The 17,252-nt window shown below is 52.8% G+C and overlaps 8 protein-coding genes across 8 annotated transcripts; 4 read left to right on the forward strand and 4 right to left on the reverse strand.

The window, feature by feature from the left end:
- Window positions 1-390: 390 nt before the first annotated feature.
- JR316_0008169 (Bifunctional purine biosynthesis protein ade10) lies at window positions 391-2,575 on the forward strand (the record flags this gene model as incomplete). Its single annotated transcript, XM_047893884.1, has 8 exons — window positions 391-406; window positions 454-580; window positions 639-715; window positions 773-1,264; window positions 1,317-1,550; window positions 1,607-1,782; window positions 1,838-1,966; window positions 2,024-2,575. 8 exons carry the CDS (start codon window positions 391-393, stop codon window positions 2,573-2,575), a joined length of 1,803 nt encoding a protein of 600 aa, XP_047747199.1.
- Window positions 2,576-2,877: 302 nt separating this feature from the next.
- On the reverse strand, window positions 2,878-5,121 carry JR316_0008170 (Splicing factor U2AF 65 kDa subunit; the record flags this gene model as incomplete). Its single annotated transcript, XM_047893885.1, has 5 exons — window positions 2,878-3,504; window positions 3,575-3,865; window positions 3,922-4,217; window positions 4,268-4,756; window positions 5,106-5,121. 5 exons carry the CDS (start codon window positions 5,119-5,121, stop codon window positions 2,878-2,880), a joined length of 1,719 nt encoding a protein of 572 aa, XP_047747200.1.
- A 134-nt stretch (window positions 5,122-5,255) lies between these two features.
- On the forward strand, window positions 5,256-5,957 carry JR316_0008171 (mitochondrial membrane protein; the record flags this gene model as incomplete). The annotated part of the gene is made up of 5 exons (XM_047893886.1): window positions 5,256-5,318; window positions 5,377-5,509; window positions 5,578-5,679; window positions 5,736-5,813; window positions 5,869-5,957. The coding sequence occupies 5 exons, from the start codon at window positions 5,256-5,258 to the stop codon at window positions 5,955-5,957; spliced, it is 465 nt and encodes a 154-aa protein (XP_047747201.1).
- Window positions 5,958-6,718: 761 nt separating this feature from the next.
- Window positions 6,719-8,042, reverse strand: JR316_0008172 (uncharacterized protein; the record flags this gene model as incomplete). The annotated part of the gene is made up of 9 exons (XM_047893887.1): window positions 6,719-6,748; window positions 6,775-6,872; window positions 6,919-7,057; window positions 7,113-7,184; window positions 7,244-7,277; window positions 7,374-7,606; window positions 7,678-7,794; window positions 7,867-7,884; window positions 7,947-8,042. The coding sequence occupies 9 exons, from the start codon at window positions 8,040-8,042 to the stop codon at window positions 6,719-6,721; spliced, it is 837 nt and encodes a 278-aa protein (XP_047747202.1).
- Window positions 8,043-8,358: 316 nt separating this feature from the next.
- Window positions 8,359-12,341, reverse strand: JR316_0008173 (Rho-GTPase-activating protein 8; the record flags this gene model as incomplete). Its single annotated transcript, XM_047893888.1, has 11 exons — window positions 8,359-9,509; window positions 9,559-9,615; window positions 9,669-9,742; window positions 9,798-10,500; window positions 10,557-10,866; window positions 10,919-11,606; window positions 11,656-11,789; window positions 11,838-11,995; window positions 12,042-12,108; window positions 12,159-12,197; window positions 12,246-12,341. The coding sequence occupies 11 exons, from the start codon at window positions 12,339-12,341 to the stop codon at window positions 8,359-8,361; spliced, it is 3,477 nt and encodes a 1,158-aa protein (XP_047747203.1).
- Window positions 12,342-12,555: 214 nt separating this feature from the next.
- JR316_0008174 (54S ribosomal protein L3, mitochondrial) lies at window positions 12,556-13,719 on the forward strand (the record flags this gene model as incomplete). Its single annotated transcript, XM_047893889.1, has 3 exons — window positions 12,556-13,295; window positions 13,346-13,463; window positions 13,513-13,719. 3 exons carry the CDS (start codon window positions 12,556-12,558, stop codon window positions 13,717-13,719), a joined length of 1,065 nt encoding a protein of 354 aa, XP_047747204.1.
- Window positions 13,720-13,864: 145 nt separating this feature from the next.
- Window positions 13,865-15,119, reverse strand: JR316_0008175 (uncharacterized protein; the record flags this gene model as incomplete). Its single annotated transcript, XM_047893890.1, has 5 exons — window positions 13,865-14,002; window positions 14,072-14,317; window positions 14,369-14,523; window positions 14,572-14,904; window positions 14,957-15,119. The coding sequence occupies 5 exons, from the start codon at window positions 15,117-15,119 to the stop codon at window positions 13,865-13,867; spliced, it is 1,035 nt and encodes a 344-aa protein (XP_047747205.1).
- A 126-nt stretch (window positions 15,120-15,245) lies between these two features.
- On the forward strand, window positions 15,246-17,148 carry JR316_0008176 (putative E3 ubiquitin-protein ligase makorin-1; the record flags this gene model as incomplete). The annotated part of the gene is made up of 7 exons (XM_047893891.1): window positions 15,246-15,447; window positions 15,506-15,646; window positions 15,696-15,724; window positions 15,775-15,968; window positions 16,018-16,150; window positions 16,203-16,562; window positions 16,615-17,148. The coding sequence occupies 7 exons, from the start codon at window positions 15,246-15,248 to the stop codon at window positions 17,146-17,148; spliced, it is 1,593 nt and encodes a 530-aa protein (XP_047747206.1).
- Between the last annotated feature and the right edge of the window lie 104 nt (window positions 17,149-17,252).

The following is a 17,252-nucleotide window of genomic DNA, read 5'->3' on the forward strand; positions in this document are numbered from 1 at the left end:
GCATGGCAGTAGAAAGGCAAGAAAGAGAACGATGTGGTGAGAAAGAAATGGGGCACGCTTTGTATTTGTTCTCAAGCTTATATAGCCACGGCCCACGTTCCACTAGTAGAAGAAGAGTCAAGGCAAACATGTGGCAGATAGAGTGATCTGATGACCGGGAGTTTATGTATTCGCTGGCTTGTCCATGACCAATACCCTTCAAGTTGCAGTCGATGAACAAGATGGGTATACGAAAGCAAAAGCAATAGAGACACTGTTGAAGACAAATCATTGGAGATTCAAGTAACAGTTCCCACGCAATGTCAGTGGCATCTAATCTATTGCCTGTTATGTATAGGATCCGATTGAGATTCATTTTTTTCTAGCCGGTACCTTCCTCTCGACTTCACCATGGCACAACCTATCGGTAGGCTTATCTGCACCTCGTGTTGTCTATTCTCTGACATCTTCCAGCACTTTTGTCTGTCTACGACAAGACCGATCTTTTGGATCTCGCACAGGGGCTTTTGGCAGCAGGTGTCCGTCTCTTGGGTTCGGGAGGTACTGCTAAGAAAATCAGAGACGCCGGAATCCCAATCGAGTGCGTAAACAGGCGTGGACGAGTTGTATATCTCAATGTATCTAATTAATACCTGCAGAGATGTTTCTGATATTACCAAGGCGCCAGAGATGCTGGGAGGTAGAGTCAAGACACTCCACCCAGCCGTCCATGGTGGTCAGTTCTTGTGTATGCGCTCCCAAGATTGACCTGAATATCCTTGTCATCGTTCAGGCATTCTTGCGCGTAATATCGAATCCGATGAGAAAGACCTCAAGGCTCAGGGAATTTCTCCTATTTCCATCGTCGTCTGCAATCTTTACCCCTTTACTGCTACCATCTCCAAACCCAACTGCACCCTCGCAGATGCAGTCGAGGAGATTGATATCGGAGGTGTCACCCTTCTCCGTGCTGCAGCAAAAAACCACGCCCGAGTCTCCGTTCTCTCTGATCCAGCCGACTACAAGGAGTTTGTTGAAGCCTGGACCAAAGGCCAAGGAGATGTCGGACAGAATATGAGAAGCAAACTGGCCTTGAAAGCATTCGAAATGACTGCTGAATATGACAATGCTATTAGCGGCTATTTCAGAGAGCAATACGCCAGTGCTGAATTGTCCGCAGAGCAGTTGGCTGCCCCTGTTCAGAGAATGGCTTTGAGGTATGGCGCCAACCCCCACCAAAAGCCCGCTCAAGCCTTCGTCACTGAAGGAAAGCTGCCTTTCAAAGGTAGGTCAGATTCCCTCGCGTCCATACTTTTCACTGACTTTGCATTCCCCAGCACTCTGCGGGTCACCGGGATATATCAATCTTTTGGATGCCCTTAACTCTTATGCCCTAGTGAAGGAGTTGCAGGAGGCATTGGGTCTCCCCGCTGCAGCATCTTTCAAGCATGTATCTCCCGCTGGTGCCGCTGTCGGTATTGAGCTTGATGAAACCGAAAAAAAAGTTTATGGTGTCGACGATCTGAAAGAGCCTTTGACCCCCCTCGCATCCGCGTACGCTCGTGCCCGCGGTTCGTTTGCATTTCTCTGCCTGCGGAATATTGATCTTAAATTTTATTAAATTTAGGTGCTGATCGTATGTCTTCGTTCGGTGATTTTGTCGCGCTCTCTGCGCCTTGCGATCTTGCTACTGCGAAGATTATCTCCCGCGAGGTTTCCGATGGAATCATCGCACCGGGATATAGCCCCGAGGCTTTGGACGTTCTTTCAAAGAAGAAGGGAGGAAAGTACTGTGTCCTCGAGGTATTTTTTTTCGTCATGATTTCATTTCGACATTTTGAAGAATTCAATTGCGTAGATCGACCCCACATATGTTCCTTCTGAGATCGAGACCAAACAGGTCTTTGGAGTTCACCTCCAACAAAAGAGGAATGACAGCAAGATCGACAGTAAATTGTTCGAGAATATCGTCACTCAGAACAAGGAGGTCGGAGTGATTTATCGAGCAAAAAAACTCTTTTTTTGTGCTGATCCTTTCACGTAGGTTCCTTCAGGGGCTATCACAGACTTAATTGTCGCCACCCTTGCCCTCAAGTACACCCAATCCAACAGCGTCGCATACGCTTACCATGGCTCCATCATCGGAATTGGCGCAGGCCAACAATCGCGCATTCACTGCACGCGTCTGGCGGGCGGCAAAGCCGACCTCTGGTGGCTCCGCCACCATCCTCGCGTCCTTGCGTTGCCCTTCAAGAAGGGTGTCAAGCGCGCTGAGAAGGCCAACGCCATCGACCTCTACGTCTCCGGTGAAGAGCTCGAGGGTGGTGAGAAGGAGCACTGGGAGAGTCTGTTCGAGGGCGCCGTGGAACCGCTGTCAGCCGCGGAGAAGAAGGAGTGGGCGGCCAAGCTCGATGGAGTATCATGCTCCAGCGATGCGTTCTTCCCCTTCCCTGATAATGTGCACCGTGCAAGGAAGAGCGGTGTCAAGTACCTTGCTGCGCCCAGCGGCAGTGTTATGGATGCGGAGTGCATCAAGGCTGCGGATGAACATGGCATGGCGTTCGCACACACCACCCTTAGGTTATTCCACCACTAAAAAGAAATGGATTCATAAACGATCCAATATATCCCGAAAACTCGGGGTTGTATGTAAGTTGTAGATTGCGTCGTAGATTTCAACATATCTATCACATTAAATAAAAGAATGTATCTCAGTTGCTCAGCACAAGAAGTGTTTTTGACGCGATGATATTCAGCAAGTAATCGATTTCGCTCACCAAGTTAAATACATCAATCACAACCCAACGAAAGCGATAAGTAAAGGGCCGTTACAAATCAGACAAGCCCTGCTATATCCTACATACGCAAAATATTTAGACCAGTGAAAAATCCATCCATTTAGGATGTTGGGAGCGGCGGTGGGGCATCAGGCTGAGGAGCGAAAATCAGATGTAAGGGCGGAGTTGTTTGACTATCCTCGCTGAGAAGGGTAGCGATAATAGACCTGCCGGCAAAGGACCTTCCAGCCAAGGCGTTCAACGCCTTGGAGGCATCCTCAGGTTTGGCATACTTAACATACACACGGCCAACACCCGCAGCTTCATCCAAGCGGGCAGCGTCCTGCGCGGTGATACCTGACTCGCCCCATTTAGATTTGTCCTTCTTGACAGGCCGAGGAATTCTCAGATCCTCCACCTCTCCGTAGTTGGCGCATTCCTCCTTTACGTCTTCGTAGAGATCACCGTAGTCCGAGTCGTCGACGAGGTCGTCGTTCGTGACCATGTTCAACATCAGCAAGATGCGGGCATCGGTTGTTGGGTCCTTGCCGGCTGGCATGATAGGTCGAGGAATCTCGAACTGGTCGTAGGGCAAGTTGGGGTTGGGCATGAGACCTGGCGTACCAGGTTTAGCGCCCACTGAGGCACGCTGAACGACGAGGTATCGATCGCCAAGTTCCATTCCGTTCAAGCTCTGGATTGCGACGTCAGTAACGCCAGCGTCGACGTACTCAAAGAAGGCAAAGCCCTGTGACAACAGACGCAACGATGTTAATAACGGCTGCAACATTTAATGAGGTAGGAAATTGATTTCTCACCTTGGATGCACCAGTTCCGTTTTCTCGGACGAGGTTGAATGCTTTTAGTTCGCCGAAACTCTTAAGAAGTTCCATAACGTTTTCTTCATTGAGGTAGGTCGGGAGGCCGCCCACGAATACTTTGTTAATAGAGTCAGGGACGTTAGTAGACACAACACCTGGAACATGGACACCGGGGGATGCCATTTCCATGCCGCCGTAGTCTTTGGGACGGCGAATTTTGAGGGGTCCATTGATGAAAATGATTCCATCAAAGGCCATAGCTGCAGTTGCATCTTCCGCACTTCGGAACTAGGTAGCATACAAGTCAGAAAAAAGGCCATGATACTCAAATGAATAACATTTACCTCGACAAATGCATAGTTCTTTTCGTAGTTACACTGGACGGCGAGAACGGGGTTTCCAGGTCCACCCGTACCAATGCTCATTTCAATCATCTTGGAATTGAAGAAATCTGCAAGGTTTTGCTCGTTGACATCAGGGGTAATGCTGCCAATGTAGAGACGACGAGATTGTCGAGACAAGTTAGGGTTGGCGCCAATTCCCATGCCGAATGTCTGGACAGGCATCGGTGGAGGAAGACCAGCAATCCCGAGGATAGGAGGAATCTGAGTGCGGTTAGCGCCGGGAAGGTTGAACAGACCTGATGTGAAATGTCAGAATTGTCGTTAGTCAATGGGTTAGGCAACGGACCGGTTTGTTTGGCTTGCATAGCGGTGTACTGCTCATATCCGGGGGCATGGACATCCCAACCTGAAGCCTTGCGTTTCCTCTGTGACAGAGGGACGGCACCTTCGGGGGTCGGTGACCTTCTTTCAGGTGTGCCCATGCCGTCTCTACCCTTCCCCCTTCCACGCCGCTCACCACGAGGGGGACCGTCATCTCTGCCATGACCGCCACGGGGTGGGCCATAGTCTTCGTCCCGGGCACTTCGATAGTCACGTCGTCGGTCATCATCGTGCCTCGAGGGTCTCCCCCCGTGGTCGTCTTCGCGTCCCCCACGACCGCCATATCTGTCACCACGGTCCCTGTCACCGCCTCTCCGGCCGCCACGATCCCTGTCGCCGTATCTGTCGCCTCCCCCTCTGTAGTCGCGGTCGCCGCGGTCGCCCCCAATACGGTGGCCCCCGCGATCGTCACGGGTGGAGCGGTACCTGTCTTCACCGCGGCCATTGCTTCGTTCTGTATGAAAAAAGAAAAAGAAAAAGAGAGATTGGGTGAGTAATCGGTGGAATTAATCTGGAAAGGTCAGTGTGCGTCAAGTAAGAGACGGAGGCATGGCATGTGGACCATTGAGGACTGTTCTGGCGCTAAAAGGATAACACTGCTAGGCTAGATGGAGGAAAGGAACGCCAGAGAAAGGTAGGGCTTTGTCTCTGCGCCGTTGCTGCTGCTGCTGCTCGCTAGCTGTGAAAACAAGAAAGCATGGTGCAGAAGAAAAAGAAGAGTGCACCATGAGCTTACAGTTTGTACTAATGTAATTGAAGAGAAACAGGAGAAAAGGAAAGGGAAAAAAGCACTGGAGACTTACGATATTCGTCGCCCATTTTTTTGGGAATGCGTTTAGAGGGACGTGTGAGGTGTCCGAGAGTAACAAGCGTTTCAAACTCCGACTGGCTTGCAGTCCCGCCCAAGTACGCTTCCGCTGCACCAAGTCCTTGAGCTTCAACATATCCCAGCCATGCCCACAGAACTCCCATATGCCGCAGATGCAGAGATGTCGCTCACATACGATGAGCTAGAGGTCAACCGATTGCTTGTATTCCTTGAATGCGTCTGTGCTCACCACTCGCTGCCTCCAGGTCCTCCGACTGCAATACCAGAAGGAGCTTGCCCAAGACCACGTTACGACGCAGACAAAGTTCAATCTCTGCTGGGGCCTCGTGAAGAGTCCTATACGCGAACACCAGGTCGAGGGCGTCAAACTGCTGCAAGGTGTGCATCCATTCACCTTCCTATGATTAGATCACGCCAAGGTGACCTCATACATACCTGCTTCGCAGAGATCTACCGCGCAGAACCGACCAGGCGACGCGAGTGTCTGTATTACCTAGCCCTGGGACACTTCAAGATGGGCAACTTTGAGGAGGCGAGGAGGTTCAACGGTGCGATCCCAGTTAACACTTCCATTCCGTGGCTTGTGGCTTAGGTGTAAGCACAGGTCTTCTCCTGGAGAAGGAGCCTACGAATCTGCAGGCACAGTCACTAGCCCAGCTCATAAGTAAAGGAGCTGCACGAGGTACGCTCCTAAATTTATTAAAACCACAAGAGTACTCATGGGAAATGCACCACAGATGGGTACATTGGCATGGCCATCGTCGGCGGGGTAGCTGCGGTCGGAACCATCCTTCTTGCAGGCCTAATACGGCGAGCCCGCAAATAAAATCTCCGTGTACCAAAAATTCTGACCTGCAGCCTCCCGGGTTCCCGCATCCTCATGCATCCTCAAACACGCATATTCCATCACGAATTACGCCCCCGCTCCACGACTGCTCTACCATGGACCAACAAACAACAAATCGAAACCGCACATGGACCAAATTTCTTCGCGCTTACCTATAATTATGAATATACAGTCAATAGCTAGTCAGTTTCAACTACACGAAGAGGAGAATTCGTGACTCGTCCGTCTCGCTGTCTACTTCTCCATGTTATCTATGCACTTCCATATCCTAAATCTGTTCTTTTCATTTCACACCATCGGGCCCGAACTCCGCTTCCACATCACTAAAACTACATTGGCATGCTCAATATTAATAGGAAATAGTTACAGGCGATGGAGTGATAAAGCTTAAGTTAAAGCAAGGGAGGGTCCTTGCTGCGGTATGTGATGAAGTCGTGGTACATGTGAGCGTGACTTGCGTGGAGGAGTGAGTGAGAGGGTAAGTAGTCGTGGTGTAGAATACCGTGTGCCCGAGGGACATCTCCAATGGGTTCCTTCTCTAGAAGGTATCTACGTGCGGTCATATGCTGTAGTAGTGTTACAAAATGCGTAAAATCGTCAAGTTCAGTCATAACGGAAATGAAGCAAAGCATCTTTTTCATGTGGGAAGGAATGAAGCTAATTGCGACATGAGATGGTGCGCAGGACAAACAACGAAGAGAGCCCTTACCAGCCTGTGCGTCCATTTCTTCTGCGGAAATCTACTCAAGTTCCTCAACACCAACAATAGACTGAATCAATAAAGAAGCTATCTCACTTTGAAAGCGAAGATCCCCAAAATTGCGAATCCAGCCAAGAAACCTAACTGGAAGATTATCCAAAAGGTTGCCCAAACTGCCATGGCGAGATAATGTGCTATTAACAATCTGAGAAAGCTGAATGAACTCGGTCCGAAACTCACTATGAGCGCCTATCCTTGGATAAAGAAGAGAGAACTGGGTAGCATCCGAGTCGTTGGATTTGTGAAAGAATCGATCATCTGCAACGTCCCCTATTCGAAGCGTTGGTCTGGGAAGAAGAAGTAGGATGTATAAATAAGACTTACAGACGACGAATAGGATGCTGAGTTCGACTTTGTAAGCATGGGATTGTCACATAATGGTTCAAAGAATTGAAGGTGCGCACTTCATGACCCCAATGAATAGGCAGTACCACCGGAGAGCCTGGCTAAGTTGGATGTAGTGATCAGTGAGTGATGTTGAACAACACATGAATGAGATAGTTACGCATGATCGACAAACCAAAAGCCAATGAGCAGGCCTTCGTAGCAGAGCGTCAAGAGGATCGTCCTTGAGCAAACAACAAAGCATGTATATCAGAAAATCAGTGCAGATGAGATGATGGCGATGGACGCACAATTTATCCCGGACAAGGACTAACGGGAGAACGAGCCCAACACCAAGGACAAAGCTCATGACTTTTGCGACCAAGGTATCCCAACCAGCTAATACAAACACTCCGCCGAGCAGTGTAGACCCGATGTACCCTGAGGAAAGCACAAACCCGGGACTGCCTCCCTCCACTATTGTTGCACCACCGACATGCGGGTCTATCGTGATCTTGAGTATTCGACCACCGGACATGATGGCCTGGGTAAAAACAGCACGGAATAGGTCAGGCGATGCGGAATGGACACGACGAAAACACGCGGCGTACGCACTGCGGATATGTGACAGAGCTCATGCCAGCCAATGGTGAAAAGCTTGAGGGGGTTGATGAGGTTGCGGACGACGGGCACGTTCCAGAAGCCAAAGATAACCACTGCCATTGCGACTATCTGGAAACGGAGCCACAAAGCGGTGAGAAAGCATTAGAGCCCATGCCACTTGGACAGCAGGTGTGTGCGTACAACATATAGAACAACGATCTATGCAAAGAAATTGTTCAGCTGAGTCGGTGAGTGGTGCAGATAATGCTTGCGATGCACACCTGATCGCTGGACGGTGTGAGAGGGCCTGAGCCCCCAGATGGTAGAGACGAGGAGAGGGGCGGAGCGACTGGTGGCCGCGAGGGGAGAACGGACATTTGTGCGGGGGATAGATAGATTGTCGTAGGAGGAGGAACAAAGCAGCGAGCAGCAGCCGCTTTTGAATGAACGAACTGGGCGGCCTCGTTTCTCCGGCGAGCTGAGCGGAACCAAATTCTGTCGTCACGTGCACAAGACGCGTCTCAATCAGTCACGGGGCCGAGAACTTTTCAATTTTATAGCAACATAATCCTAAGTAGTATATAGTCCATAGATCACAAGTAGTCAGAGTCCCTGTACTGTACCACAACATGGATATCAATAATCATGAGCAAGAAAAGGCATAAAACACATTCGTCCTCCCAGAGGTCGACTTTATTTTTTATCCACAACATCGTCCTCCGCATCGCTCGCCATTGTTCTTCTCGAGAACGACGCTGCAGAGCGTCCAACAACACTCGATGGTCTCCTCACGGGGCTCCCTGACAGTCTGTTCACCTTTGTATTAGCTGCTCCCCCAGCAGGCGCACCGCTCGTGCTGTTGCGGTTATTCAGATTCTGCACAAGATTCTGCACACTGCCTACGCTCCCCGTGCCCGGTGCAGCGCGAGGGCCTCGCGCAAGCCGTGGGCCGCGCATCACACCGCCTGCTTGGGCAGAACTTGTCCGCGAGATCGATGTTTTGCCTGAGCCAAGTACGATGTCGTCGCCCGTAGCGGTGGCGGAAGTGGCTGAGCCGGGCGTCACAGGAGGCGAAGGGCTCCGCGAAGCGATCTTGCTGGGCGAAGACGCACCTGATCCCGACACGCTCCCCTGCTTGCCGCGTGGAGTAGGTGGGATCACCTTGGCCGTAGGCACTTTCGGCGTTGGTGCAACTGGAGTGACGCTCGACACCGTGGTCGCTGGTGTCGACATATCAGAATCTTCCGGTGGTGGGTCAGCGAATGTCGGTCGGGGAGGAACGTCATCGAGTTCTGGTGGCGGTTCTTTGAATGATGGCATGGGAACATCGTCGAATTCAGGTGGAGGTTCTTTAAAGTTCGGCCGAGGTGGGTCGCTGGTCTTTGGTGCACTCAGAACTGGAGGTGGCGGTGGTGGTGCCACAATCGGGGCAGGTGGAGGAGAAGGTGTCTTGGGTTTCTCCAAAGCTGGAGGTGGGGGAGGAGGAACAATGGGAGGTGGTGGCGGTGGCGTCCTAGTCTTTTCCAGAACCGGTGGTGGAGGCGGCGGCGTCAAAACACTCTTTTCCGCCTCTGTCACCTTTGCAGTCAGCGACGGGGGAGGGGGTAGCGATGGCAACTCGGGCGACTTGTGAGCCAGGGACGGGTTTTGCGCGAGTTGTTGGGCCGCGAGAAGCTGTTGTGCGTCTGCACCAATCTGCATTGAGATCCTGCTCCTGCTCAAACGCATGTCAATCGGCGCGGTGCGTTTGCGAATGGGCACTTTGCGCTCGGATTCACGTTTTTTGCGTGCAATGGTGGGTGGAAGGAGCGCGTCGTAGTTCTTGAGCAGGTCAAGGAAAAGTACTATGGTGTGATCAATATATTGAAAAGAACATTAGAATGAATGACATACATGTTGGGTGACGATCTTGGATTGAGAGTTCGGTTTCCACTTTAGGTCTAAGAACAGCTGGAGGAAAAACATTAGCAATGGAAAGAAAGTATCAACAACCAAGTACTCACATCGTCCAATCGAAAGAGCGAGTTTCGTGAAGTATATTTCATCTGCTTCTTCCACTTTCGTCGTCTCAACCAAACTGCGTCGTTCATCAGTACCAATTCTTGTACAAAAGGAAGAAGAATATATCTCACTTTCTAAGATGCTTCACAATCGCATCGAGCACATACAAGTGAACCCTCGGCAGTCTCAGTAGGGCCGTACTAACAACTTGAAGATGTTGTTCACCCTCACCCTCGCCCTCCTTCGGCGCCGCCGACCCAACGGTGGGATATAACCTCCTAAAGTCCTCCCAGCCCTCATACAGCGCAAGTGGCGGATCGAGCTCGAGCACCCACAGCTTCACACAGCTTGCAATCACCGGGGCATCAAACTTGGCCAAGAACTCAGCGGAGAAAGGCTGCGTGGGTGGAACTGCATTCAGGCTCTCGCGCAGCTGGTGCACGGCTGGCAGGGGTACCTCGTAGATCCACGCCTTGCGCTTCTCGATGTCGCTTGGTACGCGGGTGTATGCCGTGTCGAGCGCCGCGAGTAGCGCGCTAAGCACAGGTGGGATAATATCCTTCTTTTCGGGGGAGTCGGCGCCTTGGGTGAGCGCATACCACCCGCCTTCCGCCCATTTGCGGAGGTCAATCCCGAATACGACGTCGGATTCATCGTGTGCGACGGACTCGTAGATTTGGGGGGAAGGACGGAAGGGCCCGGTGCGGTAACGTTCGATGAGCGCGGTGAGGTCGGACTCGGGCTGGTAGGACGCGATGAGTGTCGCAGAGCGCTCGATAGAAGGTTCGAGGGACTTGGGCAAATTCGCAAGCGTGCCCTGGTATTGAAGGAGTACTTTTGGAAACGTTAATGATATTATTAGATACACGATAGAAAGAGAAGATGCGCACCAGTTTTGACTGCCCGCAGCCGTTCTGTTTCCCATCTCTGTAGCACCTTGAGCGTCTCTTCGATGCGTTCTTCGAGAGCAAGCCGGTGCCTGTCCAGCCGACGCACGCCAATGCGGTAAGCTTTGTCCGCTTCGTCGGCCTCGTGGCGAGCGCGGATGTATGGTGGCTCCTTGTCGCCGTTGATGCCGTTCGTGTTGAGCGCCTTATTCACGAGGCTAACAAAAGAGGTACCAGTCTTCTTGAAGAGAGTGTCAGCCTGTGCTTTGGCCATAGTTGATTGCTCTGGGTTCTGATGGCCCAGTTCGAATGCCTAGAATATAAGTTGTAGCATAACCATCTTAAAGAATTTTTGTGAAGCTCACCTTCGGTCTGAATTGGTAGAATGCATCGTCAGAGTCTTCGAATTGGTTTCCTAATTCGCCGAGGCGACGCAACAACCCCTCGCGCTCCGTCAGCTCCTTTGCCATTTCCTCTGCCCTATCGAGACTACCCCCGAGCGCGGTCACGTTTTGCTGCAACCATACAGTGAATTCTTCACCGGTAAACGCGTCTTGGTATTCGCCAAGGAGAGGGAAGCGGACAGGACGCAGACGGAGCTCGGCAGCGGCGCGGGTGAGTAGCTGTGAGATAGCAATGGGAGGCAGAGAGATCCCAGCAACGACTATCGGCTGCGGGATGTAAGGCATGGGTGAGCTGGGAAGCAGTTCTTCCTTTGGTGGAGGCATAGGAGACATTGGGGGTGGAGAGACGAGTTCTTCTGGCTCTTCGGTCAAAATAGCACGTCCTTTGCCCTTGTCGACCTTGGGGAGCTGTTTCTCGCTCTCAGATGAGGGGGAAGAGGAGGCCGAAGCGTTGGGGTCTTCGGTGGAGGTGGCCTGGGCAAGGACATCTGCGCTGCGTTTCTGGATCTCCTTTAGACGCTGGGCGATGCGCTCCGAGACACTTGCGGTACGCTGGGGTGCTGTGCGGTGACCACCGTCTGCGGGGCGGATACGTGGGGAACTGGTGTATTTGTCGGTTGGTCCGCCGCTGTTTGGGGCGAACTTGGCACTGGACAGGGGATCAGAAGCAAACTTGGATGAAGAGCAGCAACACGTACTCGTCTTCAGCCTCGTCCGCACGGCGGACTTTGGCTAGATACTGGTTCTTTAGTTTAGCTACGTCTGCTTGGGCCAGCTCGTAGGAGCGCAGCCAGTTGTCGATGACAGTAGCCTTGTTCTGACGTAGACGCTCCTGTGTGATAGATTAAGATTAATTGAGTTTGGGATTAAAGTGGCGTACCTTGTATCCCTGTGCCCACTCGTCAAAGGGGTCTGCGACAAGGGTGGAGAGTTCTTTTGCCATAGAGAGGTGGGCCTGCCCTTGTGCGGCGGATTCTGCCTGGAGACCGCGGAAGGCCATGAGGAGTGTAGCGCCATCGTCGGCGCTGAACCCTGTGCCTGAATTTCGATTAGTTGGAGAAGGGAATTATGGGACAGTGCCGACCTTGTTTGCCGGTGTGAGATGGATTTCTGAGGCTGTTGGCGATGCTGTTCTCAGCAGCAGCTCTAGCCTGTGTGGAGGGTTGGACTTTGTGGAAAGAAACGAGATGGGAAGACATACCCTGACAAACGCGATGATTTCGTCGTTCTCTGCGACACCCTGGAGCAGTACAATGAGATGGGTAACGGAGCGAGAAAGCAGACGCACCTGTTCGAGCTTTGCAAAGAGAACCTCGAGACCGCGCCTGTAGTCCTGGGACCAAAAGGAATTTGTGAAGGAGAGGGGGAGGGAGAGGACGGCCATGGTGGATGAGTGAGGTCAAGTCAAGGAGGCCGCAAGCCAAAGGGGAGACGGAGAGTCTGAGCACGTGCGCGCACCAGTCACTCTTTATTTGGCCTATTTTCTTTTCATTTTCAGCGCCATCCAGCACGACGCCCAGCAGCTCGTCCTCGTCGCCCACGTTCCCGAGCCCTCTAAAATTTGGACGCCCAGCCTCTCTCTGCCAGGCTCCAGCCCAATGCACCATGTCCACCGCCGTCTCCTCACCACCGCCGCCCGCCTTCCCGCAGTCTCCCCGGCGTCCCTCCCCGCCTTCCCCCCGAAGGAGGCACTGAAGACCGCCGCCGACAAGGACACCTTTGTCCAGCAAGAATTCAACCCCGACGCCTGGGCTGCTCTCCAGCCAGCGCCCTCCACCGCCCTCGTCGCCTTCTCCCATCGTATTGGCCTCGCGTCCCTCTTCGACTCTCCAGACACCATCCGCCAGGCGTGTACTCACCCCTCCTTCGTTCCCCTGTTCCGTCAGCACTATCCAGCCATGGACGAGCCAAAGACCAACGCTCGTCTCGCCACCCTCGGCAACTCCCTCATGGGCCTCTTTGCCGCAGAGCACATCCAGGCCAAGTATCCCTATCTGCCTACGCGTGTCATGAAGGCCGCCGTCACTGCCCACGTAGGCCCCATGACCTGCGAGGCCGTCGCTAGAGAAATGGGCGCAACCCCACTCCTCCGCTGGCATCGCGGCAATGCCAAAGACGATACCCGCACCCTCCTCCACTCCGAAGCCCTGGCATCTATACCCCGCTCAATAACAGGTCTGCTTTACAAGCAGCGTTCTCTTCTTGCCGCACGCGAGTTTGTTCATTCGTATTTCCTCACCCGCGAAATCGACATCCGCGCCATGTTAAAGTTTTACAACCCCAAAAAAGCCCTGCTGGAGATGGTCAAAAAGTATCAGCGGGAACCCCCAAAATCTAGGTCTGTATCTCTTTTTTTGCTCGACTTGCTCCTACTTATGGTGGGATTAGACTGTTGAAGGAGACCGGTCGCTTTTCCAACTCACCCGTGTTTGTCGTTGGCATCTACTCAGGTGCTGACAAGTTGGGAGAAGGATTCGGCGCGTCGTTAAGCATGGCAGAGTACCGCGTACGTCCATTCCACTATTTTTTGTTTCCTTTTTCTGACCACAATATAGGCTGCAGAAGATGCTCTGCACAGGGTATATCTCACACAGAGACCCAACGAATTGATCCAGCTGCCTTCATCGACGTTGGTGCATCGCCAAAACAGCATATACGAGCCTTCGAGTGCCCAGGCAAAATACACCGCCCCAGAACTCGTGCCGTCAGAAATCATCTACGCCAGTTCAGGCAAGAGCGGAGTGTCGCTGGCGCGCTCATAGTGGCTGCATACTGTTATACATACTACCTTCCTAATACACACGACTGCTTTGAAATCAACACAACAGAGGGTATAATTCAGCGGGAATAATGTACAGAGGGTATAGATACAGAAAGCATAAGATAATGTACAACCGCAGGAGCGTGTCATCGGTGGCTCTTGCTGGGGCTTTTGAGAACGTCTCTGACGGCGCTGCGCTCTGCGAGCAGCGCCATTAGCTGCCACTTTGGATCTCTCACTTGACTCTCTTTAAGCAGGGCGGCCCGCTGATCCTCATCATCGTCCTTGAAAAGACATGGATTACGCGTGTATATAAATAATTAGCAGTGTATAGAAGCTAGTCAGTTGCTTACGATGGACGACGGAGACACCGCGAAGCGCATCGCCGCGGCAGACTTGTTGGGTAGGTCGGCTGGGGAGATGGTGAATAGCGTGTGGAACGAGTCGGCGGTGAGCACGGGGGGTTTCTGCGGGAAATGGTGGTGCACCAGCCCGGAGATGGTTTGAGAAGAGGTGCTCGTAGAGGGTGCAATCGAGTTGATGGCGTGCGAGGTGGAGGTCAATGTGAGGGCATGTGTGATTAGTTGTTTGAGTTTAGCCTGTGGGTGGGTGGGTCAGTGCGTTGCTTGGGAGAGAAAAGGCAGACGGACCTCGCAGGCGAGCGTCATGAGAGAGGAGACGGTGCGCGAGGGGTCGTTGAGGTTGTTCTGTGCGCAAATGAGCTTCATCCGATCCACGACATGCTGCAGCGTCGGCGCGCGCGTGCTGGCGTGCAGATGGATCGCCACGCGCGTCCCTGCCGGCTCTGCAACAGATGTTAGAGAAAAGAAAGAGACAAAGGATAGGCACTCACCGCCGCGCTCAGGCAACAGCTCGACCCCGCGCTCGCTTGCAATCTCATCAAGCTCCCTGCGCGGCCGCGGCGGGTCGACGGGCGGCGGGGCGTGCTGTAGCGCCTTGACGCGCTCCCGCTCGCGCTTCCCGATACTCAGCGCAAACTTTCGCATCCGCGCCGAGCGGATCGTCCGTGAATCTTCTGGCACACCGGGGCCCTGGTATGGCAGCAGTGTACGACGGCGCTTGGTAGGTGGAGGCTTGGGCAAGGCAGGAGGCGGGGGCGTCGGAGGGCGCTTAAGGGTAGCTGTGGCATCGAAGAGCGATATAACAAGAGCGTTGTGGAGCTGCACTGTTTTTGCAGAGAGAGTCAGCTGGGTGCACAGAAAACTGGCCAGACGTACATAGATTAGCCGATGTGAGCAGCTGTTTTGCAGATTCCTCGAATTCTGTCCGAGAGGTTTTGCCGCAGACAAAGCTGCTCAGGGCGTCAAAGTACATCGGCGCCTTTGGTCCCAGGCTCTTTGTGAGCTGCCCCTTGAGGGTCGACGTCGAGGAGAGCGACATCGTGGGCGGTGTGAGTGAGTTTGGTGGAAGCGTAGGCCGGTGCTCGGAGAACAATGCGCGCCAGACTGTCACGTGCATCCAATTAACCTGCTGAGAACGAGTCTCTCCTTCCTCCACCATGCCACCATGTCCTCTCTCCCCCTCCGTCCTGTAACATCAAAGCCCAGAGGCGTCTGTAGATACTATACCACCCCCCGCGGATGCTTTGCCCAGGACAAGTGCAAGTTTCTCCACGCGGTGCCACCCAGCCCCACCGAGCTCAAGCCAGACGACCAGCCCCTCTTGTCTCCGTATGATAAGGCAAAGCGTTGTCGCTACTATGCCCAAGGTCTGTCTGTCACACCCAGTGCTTCCTTTTCTGCCATCTGATCGTAGTTGCTGCTTAGGGTTCTGTAAGAAGGGAGATGCGTGCTGGTTCCTGCATACCATCGACGGCCCTGTGGCCGGATCGTCGTCAGCTGTGGAGAGTGATGAAGAGGAATCATGCTCGATCTGCTTTGAGAAGCCGACTACCTATGGCCTGCTTGGTGTGTCTGATCGTTATCTCTCTTCTCTCTGGCACTGAACTCTCCCCAGGTGGATGCAGCCATATCTTTTGTATGACGGTAAGCCACTCGTCTCTCCATCACCTTCCGAGACTTATTCCGCCGAATAGTGCATCAAGCAATGGCGCGATCCACTCAATAAACCAGGCGGCGTCGTTGATTCGGGCAACACTAAAAAGTGCCCCATGTGTCGAACTCCGTCCAAGTTTATTACACCCTCATCTAGGTTCTGGAGAGACGGGACACCAGAGAAGGCGGCTGTCACGCAGGCGTACAAAGACAGTATGGCTCGTGTGCCCTGTCGGTACGTGATTGTTCTTGCTTCTCAGCGTGGTTCTCACAGTACTATCTAGGTATTTCCAGAAGTCGATACAGAAGAATAAAGCCAAGCCTATCTGTCCGTATGGTAAAGACTGCTTTTACCAGCATCTAAACGAAGACGGAACGCCGTATGTCTTTAAAGACGGTGTGGATGTCTGTATGAGGGTAGGCTTTCAAAATGTACTCGTAAAACGTTGTCACTTAAACTTTTGTCTAGAAATACACCATGTCGCAGCGACGCGCACTGCCGTTCGAAAGCCATTTTATGCCCTTTTCGTTGGATTTATCTAGGCTCGACTTGGTCATTCCCGGCCATGGCCTGCACTTTCTTCCGCAAAGCACGGTCGATTCAGTCACTTCAGCACGTAATCGGCTGCGGGATGTGGGGCGATCGCTGGAGATTATCAATCAGGCGATTGGGGACAGTGCGAATGGACAGAGTGGGCTGAGCTCGGCTGTGGAGGCGCTGAGGGCGGAATTTGGGCATGTTGAGGGAGCAGCGGATGTGCGACGGCGGGCTGATGAGGATGAGGGGTTGTCGACAACGGAAAGCTTAATGCAGCAGCTTGAGTATCTGGTATGTGGATCTATTTTTGGTACGCCTTGGGCGGCTAATGTGAGTTGAGTAGGTGGTGGCATCTCTAAACTCGAGGCAGATGCTGCTCGACGCGGATGACGTTCAGGTTATTAACTTTGGACGTGATACGCCACCTCCGCCGTTGCAAGCTGTTGTAGACGACTCGGATGAGGAGGAGGAAGAAGAGGGACCCTCGACGACACCGGGTGATTTATGGCCGGATATCTTTGGCCATGAAAGCGACGGGGACTCGATGCCTGCGCTGTACAGTGTGTCGAGCACGAGTGACGAGGACGAGGACGAAGGTAGTGCGGGGTACTCTGGCGAGGTGAGCGATGATGAGGAGCCTCCACCCCTGGAAGATGTGCCTGTGCCCGAGGCATCTTTGGGCGAGGCGACGTTTGTAACTGACGGACGGGGGCGTGTTGTCTGGAGCGGGGAGGACAAGAGCGAACCGCGAGAAGAGACAGCAAGAGAAGAGGAGCAGGGGGGAAGCAGTAGCAATAGTGGCAACAGTAGTAGCAGCAACAGTAGCAGCAGTGGGACAGGACTGTCGCTGCTAAACTGGATCCAGGGATTGTTTTAGGATATGTTTTTGATATGTTTTGTTGTTATTTTAACTTTATAAATGGAAGGTACCTTTCCTGATTGGGCAGTGACATCATTCTGGCAGTATATAATGGGCGGCTC

The sequence above is a fragment of the Psilocybe cubensis genome, chromosome 7 (genome assembly GCF_017499595.1).
Source record: "Psilocybe cubensis strain MGC-MH-2018 chromosome 7, whole genome shotgun sequence".
NCBI classification, from domain to species: domain Eukaryota; kingdom Fungi; phylum Basidiomycota; class Agaricomycetes; order Agaricales; family Agrocybaceae; genus Psilocybe; species Psilocybe cubensis.